Source organism: Carassius carassius, chromosome 22 (assembly GCF_963082965.1).
Source record: "Carassius carassius chromosome 22, fCarCar2.1, whole genome shotgun sequence".
Taxonomy (NCBI): Eukaryota; Metazoa; Chordata; class Actinopteri; order Cypriniformes; family Cyprinidae; genus Carassius; species Carassius carassius.
In genome coordinates, this window is record NC_081776.1 from 7146550 (window position 1) to 7168214 (window position 21665).

Consider the following 21665-nt stretch of genomic DNA (forward strand, 5'->3'; position numbering starts at 1 on the left):
AAAGATCTATTGGCAATCGTTATATTGATATTATTCCATATAATATCAGGAGAGAAATTGTGTGAGTAGCAAATTTTCCATGCTAAAAGCACTTGCTGGTGTAATTTTGACAATTTAAGAGGGAGTTTAGAAATATTAAAGTCACAAGTTAACAGAAATTCTAAGCCACCTATTTGGTCAAAGAGACTGTGTGGGATGTTGTTCCAAAGGGAGTAACCATTAATCAAACATTTTTTAATCCAATTGATTTTAAAAGTTCTATTAACATCTTCAAAATAAAGTATTTCCAGACCCCCTTCAACTTTCTTGTTAGTAAGAACCCTTTTCTTCAGTCTTTGGGATTTGTTTTTCCAAATAAAAGAATAAAACAGATTATTGATATCTTTAGAATAAGAGTCTTTAACATATAAAGATAAGGTGGGATATACAAATCGAGATAAGCCTTCTGCTTTACATAATAGGACACGACCATAAACAGAGAGATCACGTTGTAAATAACAGTTTAATAATGCTTTGGTCTTTTTTAATCTAGAGGAGAAATTTAAGCTTTGTCTTTCTGTAACATCCTTTGTTACAAGAATTCCTAGGTATTTGACAGAGGATTTCACTGGAATTTCACTTATAACTTTATCATTTAAATTGTGTAAATGAAGGATTTCACATTTGGATAAATTTAGAATTAGGACAGAAGCCTTAGAGAAAATGTTGATGAAAGAGATAGCAGTAGGAATAAGAGATGAGCTCTTTAAAAATAAGGTTGTGTCATCCGCCAATTGTGAAATTTTAATTTCTTTACCAAAAATTTGGAGACCTTGAATTTGTTCATTATTAGCAAAACAAATGGATAATAACTCGACAACCAACAAAAATAAAAAGGGGGGAATTGAACAACCTTGACGTACTCCTCGGTTAATGTTAAATCTTTTAGAGGTGGAAGTTGTTGTGGAAATTCTAATTCAATAACAATTTGTAGAGACTGAGAATGAAAAACCAAACAGAGTTTTGTCTTTGTATTGCTTTAATTCTCTGCAGAGAATGATCTGGTTTACACACAGCTTCTGAGTCTGTGTGCAAAGAGATAACACACAGACTTACAACCCACTTTTTATAGAATGTAAAAAGATACATTGAAGGACAGACTAGGACCTTTGAGCCAATCATGTTGCTCAGTGCACATCACCTCATAACACATGCACATCTCATGCACATCTTATCGTAGATGCCTGGTTACTCTCAAAAACTGTCCGTCTCTGCTACACAGTTACCCTTCAAATGTTGTTTTTCAACCTAAAGCACTTATGTGCACAAGTTACATAAAATAACTCAATGTCCTTATGGACTATATATACTACCTTATTCATTGTATGTTAAAAAAAGATACTTAAATGAGATTAATGCAATCAATGCCAAATTAACAAAACTAAAAATTTCCATAACACTCCTCCCTTTTGATCATTATTGATCACTTATATTGATTTAATGTTGATAAATTTGTGAACACACTACCCTTATAGTTTACATCAATCATGAACTTGAACTTGAACTTGAAGATTTAAAACACCAGTACTCTCATAAGGGTGAAAAAAGCATTTGCATTGTTTTTTTATGGAACATAGTCATTCCTAACATATAAGCAAGCTATAAAGAAAACATTAACTCTTATATTTGATTATATGTAAAAATCTTAGTGTGATATTCAAACAGAACAAACTTTCTTAACTTGCCTTCCAGTTGCATCATCTCGTAACACGGACAATGACCTGCTTTCGACCATCTTTATTCTACAGCATGTAATGCTTACTTACTACTCTTCGTCTGTAGAGCTGCTGCAGGTGTCAGATTTTAGCATCTCATTGTCTTCATCATTTCCATCAGAAGCACTCACATTAATCTTACTTTCATTGTACATTAACATCTGATGAACTACTAAAGATTTCATGATTGAATTTACAGCTCTTCTAATCATTCCCACTAAACAAGGCCATATACACAGCAAAAATAAAATCATGGCCAGTGCTGAGATGGCAATTAACCCAATGTATTCTTCTTTCTGCCGTAAACCCTTTAACCAGTTCCATTCCCAATCATCATTGGCATTTACTTCTCTAGCTGTTAACCTGTGAATTAAATTAGTCATGTTTTGAATACATTTCCCACAAGCACAAACACATCCCCGCCAGGAGATGCGGAGAGCTGGTCCAGGACAAATCTTGCAGTGCAGTCGGGCTCAGTCCTCGTAGTTTCTTCTTGATGTCTTCCATCATCCCCTTAGTAGTGTTTATGTATCAGTTCATACCTCGCGATTTCAACATAAATTTGAAGAAGGCTGACCCCAAGCGCCGGAATTACAGCATGGAAGAACTTCTCAGCTCTGTTCCACGAACTTTGTTCCCTCTTGTCGAGTTGGTCGTGTAGTTTCGCTGCAGTGGTCGGATGGTATGTCTCCTAACAGCTCAAGTCCCTCGCTGTCATCCGTTGGCCCAAACTGACCTCAGATCACCCCCACACAGTGATGTTGCTGCGTGTTCAGCTCCCATACACCACTGTATGTTTGTTCACCTAAGTCAGCCAGACGTCCCCCTTGGCACGGGGCAGCTGGTCAATCACTTTACTGAGCTGTAGCCCTCTGGTGGCACTGGAACCTTCCTGCAGTGACTTGCATGTAGCCACGTAGCTCCCTCTACCACTTTCACCTCAGTTATGTGTATTATCAGCAAGACCTAAAATCATGCAAGACTCCTTCTGCTGGCTTGGGCAGAGTGTCCTTGACCAGCTAAGGTATCTGAGAGAGAACAAGAGACAACTTTCTACTACACTTTAGCATGTCATCTTCAAACAAGGCTGTAGAGGACAGTGGTTGTGGTTCTGGTCCAACTCCATTGGAAGTTGGCCTGTCAAACAAAATTTCAAATGGACTTAGGTTAGACTTTGTTCTTTATCTCATTATCATATACATTAACACAATGGGGAGTGCTTTTACCCAAGACAGTCCTGTTTGCTCACAACACTTCATTAATCAGTTCTTTAATGTCACACCTGACTGATAGTTTTATTTGCATTATCAGTTATGCTTTCAATTGTACATTATATTATCAATTCGCTGATTTGGAAGTGGGTGTGCCACTTGAGAGGCATCATTTGCCCTCTGTCCACTTTGCTTGTGGCACAGATCATACATGATTGACAATACCTGTCCGCAAAGAAAGTGAATCCCTTTGTGAACCAATATAAATTTAGTAAATCAAACATTCCCCCTTTACTCATGTGATTTAGGCATGTACAAATTTTGCATAGTGTGGGAAAAAGTGTTTTGGCAGACATGGTCTGTCTTCATTACTCGGCCTGTTTTCAGCTTGCACTCGGCCTTCACCCATTGTTTCTTGTCGTCTGCTGTGGCAAAAGCTTGCATAGCAGTAAGATAATCAGAAGGGAGTTTGAATGAATCATTGTTAAATGTTACACAGGTAAAAGAAAGTTCTGTTCTCATAGCTGTGTCCTTCGCTGTGGTATCAGCTTAATTGTTACCTAAAATCACAAAATCATAACTTTTGGAATTTGTGATGCATTTGCAGATAGCAACTAACTTTGATAGCAAAATTGCTTCAAACAATGCTGCCATTTTATCATGGTTAAAATCAGGCTTACCATCAGACTTTATAAATTTCTTGTGCTTGCACAATGCCCCAAAATCATGATAAACCCCAAAATAATAACAAGAATTTGTAAAAATTGTAACTGTTTGTCCATCAGCAATTTTGCAAGCCTCCGTCAATGCTACCAGGTCAGCCGCTTGCGCAGTGCAATGCGCGTGGAGCCCTCCAGATGTTATTGTTGCATATGCGGTGGTTACAGCTTAACTTGCTCTGTTTTTCCAGTTGTTTGTTGTTTGTAGCCATAATATATTCTTAAATGCTTTCTCTGCTTCTGGAATCCAGGTCAGTTTGTCATGGGGTTGCAAGCCCTTCCCATGAGCCAAAGCGCTCAGGGGCGATTCTTTGATAACATAATTTGGAATGAACGTTCGACAATATGAACACATGCTCAAAAATGACATTAGTTGCTTTTTCATGATAGGTTTTAGAATCTTTTGAATTGTCTCTTTTTGTTTCTCAGATGAAGATTTGCCATTTTTAGTGATGATGACCTAAAAATGTCACCTCCCTTTTTACAAACTGCAGTTTTGACAAACTGGCTTATGACCCTCAGCAGCCAAAAGCTATTAAAGTTTTACAGTGTCTTGTTTGTATGTTTCTTTATTTTTTTCAACAGGGAAAATAGGTGTACGCACAGGAGGATTTTCACAGAGCACAATTACCCCAGCTGCTCTTAATGATTCAAAAACTGGTGTTTACAGAGTCTGTAATCAGACTTTGGAGTGACTTGAACTGGTTCCCAATTTTTAACCAGCCCCAAGTTAAATTTAGATAAAGCCCAAAGTGTTTTAGGGAATTCTTTGAACACTGGGTGAGTCTCTACTTTCTTCTTCTGAGAGAAAGGTTGTTGTCATTGTGTCATCGATCACACAGACCGTACCTACAGCTTTAACAGCAGTCCCATGCAAACACATTCGGTATGCAGACAGTGTTGGATTGTATTCAATATTTTCCTCTGCTGTCTCCACCCAATTCACATAAAAAATAAATATTTTTACAAATAAACAAATGTCTTCCCTATGGTCATTGGAAGAGAATCAAACAACATCAAACAACATTTGCTGTTCATTTCTCAAATCAACAGAAACAGCGCATCTATTTTATGTCTCGATTATCCATTTCAGGTCTATTGTGTCTATACATGAAACCATTTTTGTTAAAAAATGTAATCTTTTCCCAATGATATATGTGCGGAGCAATGTAAATCAGAGAATGGCATAATTCAGAATTAGTTGAAACGGTCTTTTGCAGCCTTGACAAGCTTTTCACATAATTCATCACCTTTCTGTTTACACTGGTAAATATACAACTGCGATTGTTGAATTGTGGCTAAAGTTTGAATTTGGCACTGGGCCACTTCCCAGTTTCACAGTTTCACAAATCTCTTTCTTACAAATTTTGAAGGCAGTTTTCTGATAGTAGTAAACAATGCTTAAAGTTCATGCCATTCTAATCTTTACATCTCAATGGTACAGTGAAATTTTCTCTGATCGTATGACCAGATGCTGTAGTAGACCAAATTAAATTTCCACTTAATTTTGGAATTGGATCTATTTAATCCATTCTAAATACTGAGTTGCCAGCCCTTTCAACTCCATTAACCTATAATCTTTGTGGCATTTGTTTATAAGCTAATTTATGTGCCTAAGTTCTTGTCGAGAGAAGATTTATCATTTTCTAATCTTCCAATGTGATCATGTATTAAAGCAAGCATTTTTCTTCATTGCTAAGAGCGGAAATATGAGCAAGCATACTTTCTTCATTGCATTGAGCTTTAGAGAAAATGTGTGTTTTAAGACTTATCTGTTTGTGCTGCGTGGCCTTGGTGGACTTTGCTCCCAACTCCCCCCTTCTTCTCCAGCTTCTGTTGTGAAAGTCTCTGTTGTCAGTCTGCCTCAGCTTTCTCTGGACCAGCCGCCGTTTGGTTGATCAAATGTGCATAGTGAAATTTTTCAATGTCCCCTCTCCACCAGTAAAAGCAAACATCTGATCTGGATCAGCCTGAGACAGTCTTTGTCCTCTGCTCTTCTGCGTGATTTTGGTGGTGTTCACTCTGACTGGAAAGTCAGTCTTGATCCATTGACACAGTGTTTCCACTGCTTGATGATATGCTTCGTTGTGTCTCTTTCAAGTCTTTCTCGTTCCATGGTTGAGAGACCATCACAGTTCTATTCAGCCCAGCCGCTTGAATCATGTGGAAAGCTCTGACATGCTCTCCTTTTTCCTCCAGTTTCTTCTTGTTCAGGCTGTTCAGGCTGTTCGGCTGCAGTGTCACTCTCTCATGAGCTTTTAATCTGGTAGTGACTCCGGCCATGGAGTATTTCATTATTCCGATGACATTGCTGGTGGCAGAGCAGACGGTTTGGATCATAATGATGCTGTCGAAGTTGTGCTTGTCTTTCGTTGGGCAGTAAGGACTGCGGTGCAGATACAGTTGCTCTGTAGGATGGAGGCAGCTGTGGTGGTTGAATCTGGTGCTGCTGTGGCATTTGTCGATAGGGGTGAAGCCAGGAGTCCAGATCAAAGTCCACTTAGGCACACCACAGTTCTCTAAGGGGATAAAGAGAAGAATTCTGAACAGTATGATCAGTTCTTTTGTCAGCATTTTCTACAGAACTGTAATTTCTCAGTTCTTTCCTAAATGGCATTGATATTTATTTCTGAGCGTTCTGCTGCTTCACGCCTGTGCTTTAAAGAGTGAAATAAAAATTCCTATGTTTCTGAAACTTATCTTTTTTGCTTGTTTTTCGCTTTTTATATTCTCTTAATTTGTTTTCACATTTTTCCAAACTCTCTTTTATTTTCTTAAGGCCTGTTATGCTAAAGGTACCTTTCCTTTTTTGGAAAACCATAATTCTCTACCCAGGGTATGACTTTCATAATTACTTCCCATATTTCTTTTTCATATCATTGTAACCGCACTGGTTTGTACATAATAATTAACTCAAATGATATAGGGAATTTGGGTAATTAATCAGGAATATGATTAATTTATATATCATATTACAGTTGCATTAAAATTATTGAAGATGAAGAATAGGTCAATTGTATATATAAATAACTCATCACAAGGCACTGTAATTTACTCATTAATATTTCAATATTCTATTCTTCATATCAATTATTGTGATATCTTTTACTAGAAATTAATGTAAATCGAACGTGGTTCATCCAGCAAACGGCCGTAAGATTTGTTTTATTAATTCTCAGTAACGCTATCACTTCCTATAATTCCAGGACGAATAGTTTCTGGCTATGAAACCATTCTCCTGTCCTTATAAAATTTATATTACTTAAAAGTAACAGATGAGCTTTGTAGCTAAGATCAGCATTTCATTGACTTCGTAACATGAGCAACTTAGACAGACAATATGGAGTATATGGAATTTAATAATTGAACTAATAATACATCAATTACGATTTATACAGAGTAAAATAACAGGTTTGAAAATACAGGCTTGAAATGGTTCACGCCTCTGTTCGCGTGAACAACCAATGAACGTCCGCGATCTGAAGCGGAAAAAGGTTCCTTTGTCTCTGTGGAAACACCCACCCTAATAAATTAGGGTTTATCAGATTTCAACAGTGATATCCTAGCACGTTCATAATTCCAGATTAATACATTTTTCATTAATTTGCTTTAGATAAATGAGTTCGTCAAAGCATGACGATTACACAGACATCAAGAGTGACATATATAAATTATCAAAACATGAAGTTACATTTTTAAATGCAGAATTACACACATTTAAAATTTGATTAACACATGATACAATTGCAGATACTCCAATTTGATATGGGGAGACATCTAAGCACAAAAAGCGATATATTTTATACACTTAAAAGGGTGCTTTTCCCTTTCCTTATAGAAATCCCAGCGAGAGCTGGCTTCCCTGTTTCTCCCAGATTCAGAGTCGTAAAGTTTATGACTCTGAAGGAGTTGGGTTACAGCTCATGATTCTATTTGAGAAAGTTAAAATGAGGAGAAATCTTTCCTATTTACAAGTCATACTTATAATCCTCACATCACAGGATTAACCATTTTTATGCAATACACAAACCTATTCAAAATACACATTATTAAGGATTTACATGATGAGTGTAAGATAAAACATTTGTGGGTGTGTGTGTGTAAGTTGAAAGGAAAGTTAATTTCTCCTTTGAAGCTGGAATGTGTTGTCGGGCCGTGGGGGGAAAGAAAAAACGGGGGTTTCGTCCTTTTTTCTTTTGAGGCTCGCAAGTCCCTGTGTGGACATCATCGGAAGGCAATCATCAGGATGGGCAGATGACAGGTGAATCATGATGGTCGTGTAGCAGGTGGATCATGATGTCAGGGGGTTCATGATGGCAGGTGGTTCCTGGAGCTGAGGATTCAGCTTGACGAGGTTCGGTGGTGTCTTTAACTTGGCACCCCCTTTCCGGGAATTCCATCGGAGACCTCCAGCCACGGCTGTTGTGAGTTTGGCTGTAGAGGTTTGCGTCTCGTTGAGTCTCCTGTATAGGATGAAGGTCACGCCACGGGTCAGGGCGGGACCAATGACAGTGGCGATGCACCGTGCAGTGTCGGCAGCAGTCCGGGCTCGGACCGCAGATGACGGGTTCAGAACGGGCTGTCAAGACAGTGCTTGGAGGGCTGTGTCGACGGGAGTAATGTCAATGTGTTGGGTGGCACCTTTCAGTACTTGAATCCACATGCTCTGGTCAAGCAGGTTGACATGGGTGGCAGTGTCATGCTGGTCGTAGGTCAGTGTAGCTGTGCGCACAGGAGTATTGACGAGCCATCTGTCACCTACAATCTCTGCTTGCGTTTCTGTGGCTTGTGTACGAGGCTTGGCTACAGCAGGGCAGCGTGTGTCGCTGACCAGGGGTTGCAACCCGCAGATTCCTTCAGCGTTGTGTCTGAGGAAGGGTTTGCTAAGACATAGATAATGAATGTCTTTGGTCAAAGTACATATGTGCAGGTTTGGGGCCAGTTACAGCTGTGTGTCGCTGTCGTGGTAGGCCACCACATCTGGAATGTGTGTCTTGGTGTGGGTGTTGCTTTCCCACAACCTGATACTGACAATGTCTTTAGGTCTGTAGACTTGGCTTGACTCGCTGATGGGTTGGTTCAGGAGCACATTCACTTCTCTCTGTTTGGGGTTGACGTGCAGTAGGATGGTGCTATCCAGAGAGTTGGCCAGGTGTATTTGCAGCAGGTCAGCTGGCGTGGTGATGGCGTAAGCCAGCACAGTTAGCACAAGGCTTAAGGGTATCATGTATGGTGGGGTTTTACCCGTTGTTAGTAGTGATGCACCGAAATGAAAATTCTGCGCCGAAACCGAAACCGAAAATTTAGGATGCACTTGGCCGAAAACCGAAACTGAAGCCGAAAATGGCTTCTTTTAAAAACGTTTATATATATTGCTTGGATTTAATGGATCTGAATTGAAAAATCACAATATAATAATCAAACTTTTATTAACAGTTACATAACAAAACATAAAATATTTGTAACAATAAATATAAATAATAATTATTCTTCAAGTTTTATGTTCCATCAAATAAAATAGTTTTTTAAAAATTGTGCAAAAAAAATCCACAATTTTGGAGATTTTGCAGAACAAATGCTACATATTGCAACTTTGGTGTCCTCTCGTATAGGGCTGTCCCTTTTGTGAAAAAAAAATCCTGTTCGATTTTTGAGACATAGGCAAAGTGTTCATTGAATCGTTAGTAAATTGCCTATATTTGGCGTTGATCCGTTTTTCAACGCCAAATATAGGCAAATCCACCGACATCTAAACAGGCATTAGGGCGAACGTAAAGAGGGCGCTTGAGACACGCACAAGTCAGCAATGTGGACTGCCATAACATCAATGAAAAACATTACTGAAGGCTACATTGATATTATGCACTAATAGGCTGTGTGTGTGTGTGTGTGTGTCAGAACCTGCAGTTGCTGTGTAACGTGCGTTCGCTGCGAGCGTATAGTGACGAGCTGGACGCGCTCCGAGAGAAGGCCGTTAAAAACAATTCCCTATTTTCGTTTTCGAAACTTGTGTTGGTTGGTCCGATCGATTGTGCAGCTTTTGTGACAAGCTTTTTTTTATTGTGACAGCCCTTTGACATGCTTAATCTTTGATAGGCAGATGCGTGATAACAGCTCGACCGTGAGTGAAACCCTAGCGCTTGTGCACGGATGGGAGGGGCGGGTGACATTCATTTTCGGTTTACGTTTTCGGCTGTTTTTTTTTATTTCGGCCCGAAACCGATAATGCCATTTCGGCCGAAAATTTTCGGCAGCCGAAATTTCGGTGCACCCCTAGTTGTTAGGCTGTCATTGGAGGAGGTAACCTCCCACAGCATGTCTGTTGTTAGCGCTGTAAGCAGCTGAGTCTGGGTAAAGTCATTCTGGAAGACAGTAAACAGCCGTTTTGTGGAGTTTACGGTCTGGTTCGCTGCATTGACACTGGACATACCAATGTTAAGCGTCTGGCAAAGCAAAGTCATTATGGAGGTTTCAGAAGCCCGCATGTCCGCTATGTTGGTCTTTGTAGACAACGGAGCCAGCGTAAGCTTTTCAGAGGTAGGTAGTTTAGCTAGCAAAGTTCTTATGCTGTGTGTAATCAGTTCAACCCTGAATGTGGGTGGGTGGGTTGGGAGTGACCACAGCCTGTTGTTTAGTGTGCCAGTTTTGGCAAGAGTGTCAGTTTGATCTTTTAAGTCCTTGTCTAGACTTGGTAGCTTCGAGTGTCCTTTTACCTTCTTCCAGTACACAGTCATATTGTGTGTTTTTGTGATGTTATCACACTGCTGGAACAGGTGTTGGTGTTTGACTGGCTTGTTGTTTGCAGTTTTGAAACCATTCTGTTTACAGCATAGAAGATGGCACACGAAACTGAGTCTAGCATAGTTAGAGTCTGTACAGGTTTTGTTCAAACAGATGTTGAATTCAGCTGGTGAGTTGGCATAGTCGAACAGACAACTGTTGAAGGTGAACTGTCGGTTGCCAAGTGTGAATGCCAGTTTGTGTTGGTTTTCCGGGTGCACCGGAATGGTCCAGAATCCAGAGGCCACATCCAGTGTAGGGAGGATTGTGGCTCCTCTAATTCGGGGCATTTCTTGTTCCAGCTGGGTCTTGTGCCATTGTGACAGCGGCACCTGTTGATTGAGTTTCCTGTAGTCAATGGTGGGTTGCCCCTCGCATTTAGTTTTGAGGGCGGGCCAGATGAGGGTTGAGTAGGTGCTGTTGCATGGATGGATGACACCTTTCTCCAGCATAGATTTGATGATCTCCTGCACTGGTTTGTGTGAGGCGATGGGAATCTTGTACTGTTTGACAGAAGTGGGAGGAGCATCAGGGTGCGTAGGTATGCGCACCGTGTGTAGGTTGGTAAGACCACAGTTTAGAAAGTCCTGGCACAGGACTCTTTGAGTCTTTGGCGATCTGTATCGCTCTGAAGTGCATGAGCGTCTTGTAGAATTTGCTGCACTTGAGATTGACAACCTGTGTAAGGCTCCTCCGTCGGTGTGTCATCAGTCAGTTTGGTATTGAGAGTTGTAGCAGCTTCATCAGTCTCACTGACGTTCTGGTGGGAGACTGTGTATACTGCGAGGTGTTGGTCATCTGTCAGATCCATTCTGCATACCTGGTCTTTGCTCACCGACATGACAGATGTGATGGTGACCAATTTGAAGGGTGCAGTGAACAATGTGTTGTTTTTACTCCCTTCGGGTATCAGTGCAGGTGGAATTGGCTCAATGACAGGTAGTACAAGTTTAAAGTCATTAAAGTCATGGCTCACTAGCCATCCCAGCCCGTAGGCCTTGGGAATGTTAATGTCAGTTGCCGTGCAGTTGTTGCACAGGATGTAGGCTATACAAGATGACACTTCAGTGAGGGGTGTGGCTTCAAGTGTGAGTCCGAGTTCCACACATTCAGGTGAGGAATGGAAGAAACCCAGCGTGTGGTTTAAGGTTTGACCACATTGCAGGTTGAGCTGAACAGCGACCCCTTTGGTGTAAGCTGGTATCACCGTACGCTGTTCGTTGACTAAGGTGAATTAGGTCCGGGTTCCTTAATGGTTTTTCCATTGTGTTGCATGGTTTATCAGGGCATCTGTTTGAGCCCTTGGAATTTGTTCCGGATAAATCCTGACTTTTATAGCACAGACTCTGTGGAAGTGTTGTTGCGACCAAGGCCTAATTATGTCCCTAGGTCGCATCTATCCCTTTCGCTTTCAGCAGGTGGTCCTGGAGGCTTTTTCTCCTGCTGCGGCGGAGTCTGGGGATCTAAGTCTTTGCCCTGTGAGAGTGTTAAAGACTTATGTGGATCGTACTGCCCCATGGCGTGAGTCTGACCAGCTGTTTGTCTGTTTTGGACATAAGAATAAGGCCATGCAGTTACGAAACAGCGCATGTCCCATTGGCTGGTGGAGGCTATTTCCTTGGCCTATGAGGCGCACGGGCTCGCTTCGCCCTTAGGAGTAAAAGGTCATTCCACGAGAGCAGTGGCTTCTTCTCAAGCCTTTCTCAGTGGATCTTCTATGGATGATATCTGTGCTGCGGCAGGCTGGTCCTCACCGAGCACTTTTATCAGGTCTTACAGTCTGGATGTGAGGATGGCTCCTGGCTCCCGGGTTCTCTCCGCTTGAGCAGATGCTTCCTTGGATCCAAGCTATCAGGTACGTCAGGCGTGATGGTATAGCGTTCCCATACGTGGTGACGTCACCGCAGCATCGAAGTGACCTATTAAAGGGAACATCTCGGTTACGTATGTAACCTTGGTTCCCTGAATAAGGAACGAGATGCTGCGGTTCTGGCCATGCCATACCTTGATAGCTTTCTTCTTCTTCTTCGTCATGAAATCTAAGGTAAATCTAAGGCACCAGGTATATATATGCTTACGCATGCTGGGCGGTGCCACGCGCTATTTGGCCAATAAGATTGGCGGGATGGTATAGGGCTTCAGACATTCGTCACACCGAAGGTGTTCCCATACGTGGTGACGTCACCGCAGCATCTCGTTCCCTATTCAGGGAACCAAGGTTACATAAGTAACCGAGATGTTTTTATACATTCTGCGCTTGCGTTTCCAAAAGTTGCCGTTAGAGTTTCATGTAAATCAGGGGCGGGTCTTAGCATCACCATTGGTCCACTAGTTCTAGATTGACAGCTCATCCTCTAGCCAATCAATCGAAGAGGGAAGTTGACGTCACTCCAATGCGACTCATGGATGGATGCTGTGGCTAATTTCTACAGGTGTGAAGATGGATCATCAGCGTCAGCTGGCAAATGCTGGACAATCTCAGGTAATTGAACATGAATATATTGGTAGTGGGTTAAATCGGATATATTATAGGTGCATTAACTGATCGCTTTGATTTGTTTAGATAATTTCACTTAATATTTCGTGTATATTCACAGGCAGTGTCAAGGCTGCTTTTAGAGAGACTCTTGTCGCGACTACAGGAAGCCGTGCAGCGCTTGCCTCTGGACCTGGATTATTTATATTTTATTTGCACAAATGGTTTAAAATTGATCACTGCACACACAAGTCGTGTGCATATGCCTCAAGAGGTAATGCGGTGCCTTTCTCACCTTTGTTCTGTACTTTCCAATCGTCTGGACACCAGACGTTCCTCTTCAGTTGTTGTGAGTGAAATTGCTGGACCAAGGGGACGTCCCAAACTAATTGCATCTGAGCAGCACCTCAGACATTTAATTGAACTTGGTCTGACTGTACCTTGCATTTCTAAACTGCTTGGTATGTCAACACGAACCGTGGAACGAAGAATGCACGAGTTTGGCATTACAGTGAGGGGAACATACTGTCACCTGACGGACGAAGAGCTAGACAATCTTGTGGTTACAATCAAAACAACATCACCACACTCCGGTTACAGAATGATGAGAGGACACTTGAAAGCTCTTGGTCATCGAGTCCAGTGGAGCAGAGTCTGGGACTCTATGAATAGAGTTGATTCAGCTGGAGTCCTTGCTAAGATGTCACAACTTGGACATGTTGTGAGAAGATCCTATTCGGTTCAGGCACCTCTGTCCCTTGTGCATTTGGACACCAACCACAAGCTGATCAGGTAGGTTAAATTATTTTTGTAGATGTTAATTGTAAAATTAATATATTTTATTCTGTTTTCAAAACTTTTTAGGTACTGTTTGGATAAGATGTTTTTTTTTTTAATTTTCAGATATGGCTTAGTAATATTTGGGGGCATAGATGGCTACTCAAGAAAGGTAAGTGATAGATTGAGCCTATACAGTCATTAAATAAGTGTAAATATGTTGTAGTCATACAATTTTGTAGATGCTAATAACTTTACAAAATGTGTTATTCATCAGGTCATGTATCTGGGGGCTGCAACCAACAACAGGGCAGAGACTGCTCTAGGTTTCTTTCTTGAGGCAGTAGGGAAGCACGGAATTCCCTCACGGTGTGTCTATCTATTATAATATCACAGTCTTAAAACCCTCATCAAGCATTTAAACTTAAACATTAAATTTACTGAACTTTCTGGCCAGGCTTTCTCAAGCCAACATCAGAGATGTTCTTGTCATTTTTTTACTATCTGTCTTAACGTAGGGTAAGAGCAGACCAAGGAGTAGAAAATGTGGACATTGCGAGGTGGATGTTCACAGTTAAAGGCTGTGGCAGGGGAAGCTTCATTTCTGGCAAAAGCGTTCATAACCAAAGGTATATTTTTTTAGGATGGGTAATTAACTCAAAAAAAATAACTTTTTTAAAAATTTATTTATAAAATGTTTTTGTCTTGCTTTTAGGATTGAACGGTTGTGGAAAGACATTTGGATATCTGTTTCAAACGTGTATTACGACGTTCTACATGGTTTGGAAGACAGTGGCTCTCTTCATCCATCCAATTCCATTCACCTTTTCTGTGCCCATTGTCTTTCTTCCACGCCTCCAAAGAGACCGGAGTACTTTTACAGCTGCATGGAATGACCATTCAATCAGACTGGAGCAAAATCTTTCCCCCAATCAGTTGTGGGAAATAGAAATTGCACAGAATGCAGTCGATGTTTCATCAAACACAGAGGTATGATAGTAGTGAATTAAAAAAAAAAATCAATATACAAAATACAATGTATGTTTTGTCTTTAATTATTTTTTTTATCCAGGACCTTGACATTTTGCTGCAAGATGAGACTTACCCACTGGAGGACAACACTGGAGTAGTGGTCCTTCAGGTTGAGTCTCTGCTCTCAGAGGATGAAATGGCACGTCTTCAATAACGATATTTAATAAGCAAGGCCTTTTTAACTGAATCAGAGGAACATCGCTCATGTTCAGATTTACATGTTGCAACTAATAAAAGATTTCTTCATCTTTTAATTATTCATATTAAAATGTTCTCACTGTAGAGAGATCTTGGTCTTTCTTAACAGGAGACTTTTTAACATTTTACCTTCATTAAAATAACAGTGACTATACTGTTAAGTTTCTATAAATACCTAACGTGCTGACTGATCAGCTTTTGCCTCAGTCAGTTAGGAGAGAGTTCGCGTCTTGCGACTTCTCACAAGTACAAATTTCATAGCGCGCGTGCAGAAATTATTAATAACCATATACACGGATTGAACTGGATTGCTCACAAAACGAAGTTTGAAATGCCCTCATTCTCCACCAAATATGTAACCGCACTGGGTTGTACATAATAATTAACTCAAATGATATAGGGAATTTGGGTAATTAATCAGGAATATGATTAATTTATATATCATATTACAGTTGCATTAAAATTATTGAAGATGAAGAATAGGTCAATTGTATATATTAATAACTCATCACAAGGCACTGTAATTTACTCATTAATATTTCAATTTTCTATTCTTCATATCAATTATTGTGATATCTTTTACTAGAAATTAATGTAAATCAAACGTGGTTCGTCCAGCAAACGGCAGTAAGATTTGTTTTATTAATTCTCAGTAACGCTATCACTTCCTATAATTCCAGGACGAATAGTTTCTGGCCATGAAACCATTCTCCTGTCCTTATAAAATTTATATTACTTAAAAGTAACAGATGAGCTTTGTAGCTAAGATCAGCATTTCATTGACTTCGTAACATGAGCAACTTAGACAGACAATCTGGAGTATATGGAATTTAATAATTGAACTAATAATACATCAACTACGATTTATACAGAGTAAAATACGCGTACGGCAATATATATATATACAGTAACCTTTGTACAAGACATAACGCAATCCAAATGAGGGAGAGGGAGAGAAAGAGAATGAGAGAAAAGGCATGATAAATGAGAGAAACCAACAGACATTAACCCTTGAGAGACAACATAGAACTCAGATTATAGACAACTTCAGCAGCATTTAAGATCTCCATAGAGAATGAATACTTGCATGGGGTTCTCTTTGTGTATGCGAAAGCACGTGGGCGCGTAGCGTGCGTCAGTCTGGGCTTGTCCTCTCTGTGTCCGGGCTGCTGCGGAATCGCGCGATATTTGAAAGTTCAAAGAAAGCAATGTTTCAGAGTTCGTCTTCCTCGTGTGGAGAGGCGAATAGGTGAATAAACTTAGTAAAGAAAATAAACAAACCAACGAAAACGAAAGCTTCCGAAGGAGTCATGAGAATGGCTGTCCTCTCAGCCCATGTGCTGAGGGGGACGGCGATAGCTTGGCGATAGAAGCAGCGCGTACGGGAAGAGCGAGGACCAGAAGAGAGCGCGGACCAGCGAAGAAGAGAAGAGAGCGAAGAGAGAGAAGCTGGACCTTCCGGGGTCAGCTCTTATGGCTTGAAATGGTTCACGCCTCTGTTCGCGTGAACAACCAATGAACGTCCGCGATCTGAAGCGGGAAAAGGTTCCTTTGTTTCTGTGGAAACACCCACCCTAATAAATTAGGGTTTATCAGATTTCAACAGTGATATCCTAGCACGTTCATAATTCCAGATTAATACATTTTTCATTAATTTGCTTTAGATAAATGAGTTCGTCAAAGCATGACGATTACACAGACATCAAGAGTGACATATATAAATTATCAAAACATGAAGTTACATTTTTAAATGCAGAATTACACACATTTAAAATTTGATTAACACATGATACAATTGCAGATACTCCAATTTGATATGGGGAGACATCTAAGCACAAAAAGCAATATATTTTATACACTTAAAAGGGTGCTTTTCCCTTTCCTTATAGAAATCCCAGCGAGAGCTGGCTTCCCTGTTTCTCCCAGATTCAGAGTCGTAAAGTTTATGACTCTGAAGGAGTTGGGTTACAGCTCATGATTCTATTTGAGAAAGTTAAAATGAGGAGAAACCTGTCCTATTTACAAGTCATACTTATAATCCTCACATCACAGGATTAACCATTTTTATGCAATACACAAACCTATTCAAAATACACATTATTAAGGATTTACATGATGAGTGTAAGATAAAACATTTGTGGGTGTGTGTGTGTAAGTTGAAAGGAGAGTTAATTTCTCCTTTGAAGCTGGAATGTGTTGTCGGACCGTGGGGGGAAAGAAAAAACGGGGGTTTCGTCCTTTTTTCTTTTGAGGCTGCTCACGTGACTTTAGAATGTCTCATCCTGTGTCGTAAATAATTTAAATCCAACCAGGCTGGTGCCAGGCATTTAGCTTACAAAGAGTTGGGTTTATATGCTTGGATTCAAAATCTACAAACTTTGGGGTTTGCATTGTTTTAGATTCAACGAACCGTGATTCATTAGTTCAGAACCCATGAATCGATGACCTGCATATCCGTTACATCATTGTAAATTGGACTGTCCAAATCATCAAGATCGATCTTAGATTTGACATTTCCAGACCCCACCCTGCAATCCTCGGCTTTACCTGGAACGCGTCCTCTTTACCTCACATTTGGTTGTCACCACCGTGTAGCTTCGCACTTACTCGCACGAAGTCTTATCACCCCCGTCCTGCTTACTTGCAGGCCCGTTTCCCGTACCCGAGAAAAATCAGTCTCACGTACCCGTGAAACTATCCTGTTTCACGTACCTGCGAAAAACTGTTTCACGTACAGGCAAAACGTATGCGTACCTGCGAAAACTTGTTGCACGTGTATCTGTGAAGCCATGCTATAGCTCCACGTACCCGTGAAAAAACGTTTACGTACCTGCGACCTGTGGGGTGGCTTGGACTTGCAACATAAGGTCTAGGAATATCAAACCGCAGTTTACCAAATTAGAAACCCAATTTTGTAATTTTTTCAATATGAATGGAATTTCAAAATCAGTCTCACCGTTTATAGCACTCGTTTTCTAATCTGTTAAGAAACCAGCAGTGAAGGTCCACAAGCCCTCAGACGTCAGTCCCCCCTTCCCTGAAACCTTTTTGGGGTTTAGGGCTAAACCCTTTGTGGGTTTAGGGTTATCAGCCAACTAACGTCCTCAGGTCCCGGGCGATCAGCTGTGGAATCCCATCCTCGTCGCCAAGTTTGTTGTGGAAATTCTAATTCAATAACAATTTGTAGAGACTGAGAATGAAAAACCAAACAGAGTTTTGTCTTTGTATTGCTTTAATTCTCTGCAGAGAATGATCTGGTTTACACACAGCTTCTGAGTCTGTGTGCAAAGAGATAACACACAGACTTACAACCCAATTTTTATAGAATGTAAAAAGATACATTGAAGGACAGACTAGGACCTTTGAGCCAATTATGTTGCTCAGTGCACATCACCTCATAACACATGCACATCTCATGCACATCTTATCGTAGATGCCTGGTTACTCTCAAAAACTGTCCGTCTCTGCTACACAGTTTCCCCTCAAATGTTGTTTTTCAACCTAAAGCAGTTATGTGCACAAGTTACATAAAATAACTGAATGTCCTTATGGACTATATATACTACCTTATTCATTGTATGTTAAAAAAAAGATACTTAAATGAGATTAATGCAATCAATCCCAAATTAACAAAACTAAAAATTTCCATAACAAAGTGTTAAGTATTACAGAACTATTAATATCATTGTAAAACATTTTAACTACATTCAAAAATGTATTTCCGAATCCAAAAAGTGTTATAGTTTTAAATAAAAATTCTAAAAAAGTCTAAAGTCTAAAAGTCTAAAAAGAAAATATCGGCTCCTTCATCAACATTCTCAGCATAATCCAAAAGGTCAAGCACAAGTGTAATATTGTTAGTTATGTGTCGTCCTTTTAAAAAACCTGACTGGCATTCACTAATAATTTTATTTAAACCTTCTCATAATCTGTTAGCACATACTAAAGTAATTAATTTATAATCAATTTTTAGAAGAGAGATTGGTCTCCAATTTTCTATCAAATTTGGATCTTTATCCAGTTTAGCAATTGATGAAATTATACCTTGTTTCATAGTAGTAGTCTTTTCGCCACTATTAATACATTCATTATACATATTATAAAGAGGTATTTCGATCAGTTCCCAAAAAATGTAAGTAAAATTCTACTGTCAACCCATCTATACCTGGTGTTTTCCCTTTTTTCATTCTTAACAGGGCATCTTTGATCTCAGAAGAAGTTATATTGGATTCACAAAAATCTAATCTTTATCAATAATAGGAGTATGTTGATGGACTATTTGAATGAATTCTTCACAATTATATAAATCAAATTTAGAATCATATAGTTCTTTATAAAATGAGTAAACAAAGTCAGAAATTGTTTTCTGAGCCATACAATGATTCCCGTTAATATTTAAAGCAGTTAAAGCATTTCTTTTAACATTTCTTTTCTCAAGTGTGAAAAAATAACTTGTAATTTTTCGCCCTTTTCAAGCCATTTCGCCCTAGAACGAATAAAAGCACCTTTAGCCAGGTCTAAATAGATCAAGTCTAGCTGGGATTGAATTGCGACCAATTCAGCTTCTTCCTCCTTAGTAAGATTGTGCTTCTGTTCCAGTATCCCTAATTTATTAATTAATTCTAACTCATTTTGTCTATTAATTTTTTTTAAATTCTTTACTACATTTAACTGCAATCTTTCTGACGTTATATTAAAAAAATTCCCATTTACATTTAAATCCTTCCTTTACACCTCCCAAAATGTCATTTGCAATTTTTTAAACACTATTATTAAAGTACAGTATTCATCCTTAAGAAGATTATTATTAAATTTCCAGTACCCTCTAAGACTAGAATTCTCTTTTGTGCCTATAAGCGTTAAAGAAATAAGCTTATGTTCAGTTAAAGGGGCATACTTTTTTAACAATTTCCTTGACATATTGTAAAGCAGATGTAGAAATAAAAAACATATCAATTCTAGATTGCAAAGATTTGTCTGTTAGACCATGTATATTCGGATATTCCAGGGTTGTAGAATCGCCAAGCATCAGTAAGAGATAAATTGGCACATAGAGAAGCTAAATTTGATTGTGCATCACATTGAGAAGAACGAGGAGGATATCTATCACACAGATTATCCACGCATTCATTAAAGTCGCCTGAAAATATAACATATGAAGCTTGGAATGCATCAAGTTTGCATTGAATAATATCAGAAACCTTTGCAAATAAGGACTTATTCAACGTATTGGAATTGTGACCATAAATATTACAAAGTATAAATATAGTATTGTCTAATTTCACAGTCAAAATAACCCATCTTCCATTTTCACACGTCACAGAGTTCAGAACGTCTCCTTTAAATCTGTTCATCAAAACCAAAACTCCCGCTGAATGCGAAGTGCCGTGACTGAAAAAAATAGATTTTCCCCATTGAGATTTCCAAAAATTTTCATCCAAGTCTGTATAATGTGTTTCTTGACAAAAAAAAGTCAGCATCAGTCCGTTTTAAAAAAAGAAATAAAGCCTTTCGCTACGTAATTTCTCGAACGCCCCTTACATTCAGTGATGCTATGCTCAGAGAATTAAACTTAAAGTCCGAAAAGAACTAGAACAACAACAAGAAAAAGAAAAAATAAAGGAAAAAAAAAACTATTTAATTCACAAATTACCAAGCTTTAAGACCTAATGTCTTGAAGCTGAAATTTACTATTTTAAATTAGAAACCCCGGAGATGCAGCAGACAGAAAACTATTATTTAGAAAAAAAAAATAAAACATTTGCCCGGCATGTAAGAAAATTTGAAGATGCCTTTAATGATTTTTCAATTAGAATTCCATCAGTCATTAGTGTCAATCCTTTTCCGCTCAATGTATGCATGTGGACCACGAAATATAGCCCTTTTATCTCCTCTCTAGCCTTCTTCACCCTCAGCCACAGTTTTTCTCTTGCCGCTTTGTCTTCAGGCGATAGCAACTCAGAGATGCGTAGCGCGTTGTCCAGTAAAAATCTGGAGTTTTTGGCTGCCCTCCAAATCTCGTCCCGGTAACAGCGCATCAAGAAGAGAACGACAATGGGTTGCTTATTTGGTGGTGTTGATTTGCGACCAACACGATGAACTACGTCCACCACCCGATCAAAATGGTCTTGAACATCTGGAGCAACCTTCGCAAGAGAATCGATAGTTATCCGTCTGACATTTTCACCATCAGCCTCCTTCAAACCATGCAATTTGAGTGACCATCGTTGAGTGTAATGTTGAGCCTCTGCTATATGAGACTTCAAAGTCGCGTTTTCGTCTTTTAAAGTTTGCATTTCTTTCTCCATCAGGGATAACCGTTCAACGTGAGAGTTAGTTTCGACAATGATTTTTTGCACAGAGGTTGCTAAACTGTCCACCTTGGTCGAAGTGAGCTCCATGGTTTTCTCAATCGCCGAAACCTTTAAGTGCATTTGATCAAGTTTCAAGCCAAATGCATGAATAGCTTCAAGCACTTCCGAAGTGTTCTCAGAATCAGGTTTCGCACCAACTCGATTCCTTTTTTTGGCCGGAGAAATTTTTTTTGGGGGTGTTTCAGGCAGACTAGGGAAATCAGCCAGGCAACAGGTCTCCATAACAGACTCACAAGGAAGTTCCATCTCGTTTGCAACAGCGTTGATATGAGAGGAGTGTTTCCTACTTCTCCTTTTGCCCATCCAAAACGTTTATTCCTTCAATACCATTGAGACGTAAGAGG

The 21665-nt window shown here is 39.6% G+C and overlaps 1 protein-coding gene and 1 long non-coding RNA gene across 2 annotated transcripts in view; one reads left to right on the forward strand and one right to left on the reverse strand.

Moving 5' to 3' along the window:
- LOC132098560 (antigen WC1.1-like) overlaps positions 1-21665 on the reverse strand; it is a 285661-nt gene that overhangs the window by 245145 nt on the left and 18851 nt on the right. The window contains exon 15 of the mRNA XM_059504633.1: positions 5863-6203. Within this exon, the coding sequence (XP_059360616.1) occupies positions 5863-6203 (341 nt within the window). The remainder of the gene's footprint in view (positions 1-5862; positions 6204-21665) is intronic.
- On the forward strand, positions 13327-14312 carry LOC132098828 (uncharacterized). The gene is made up of 3 exons (XR_009422980.1): positions 13327-13732; positions 13995-14086; positions 14236-14312. It is a non-coding gene; the product is annotated as an uncharacterized LOC132098828 (long non-coding RNA).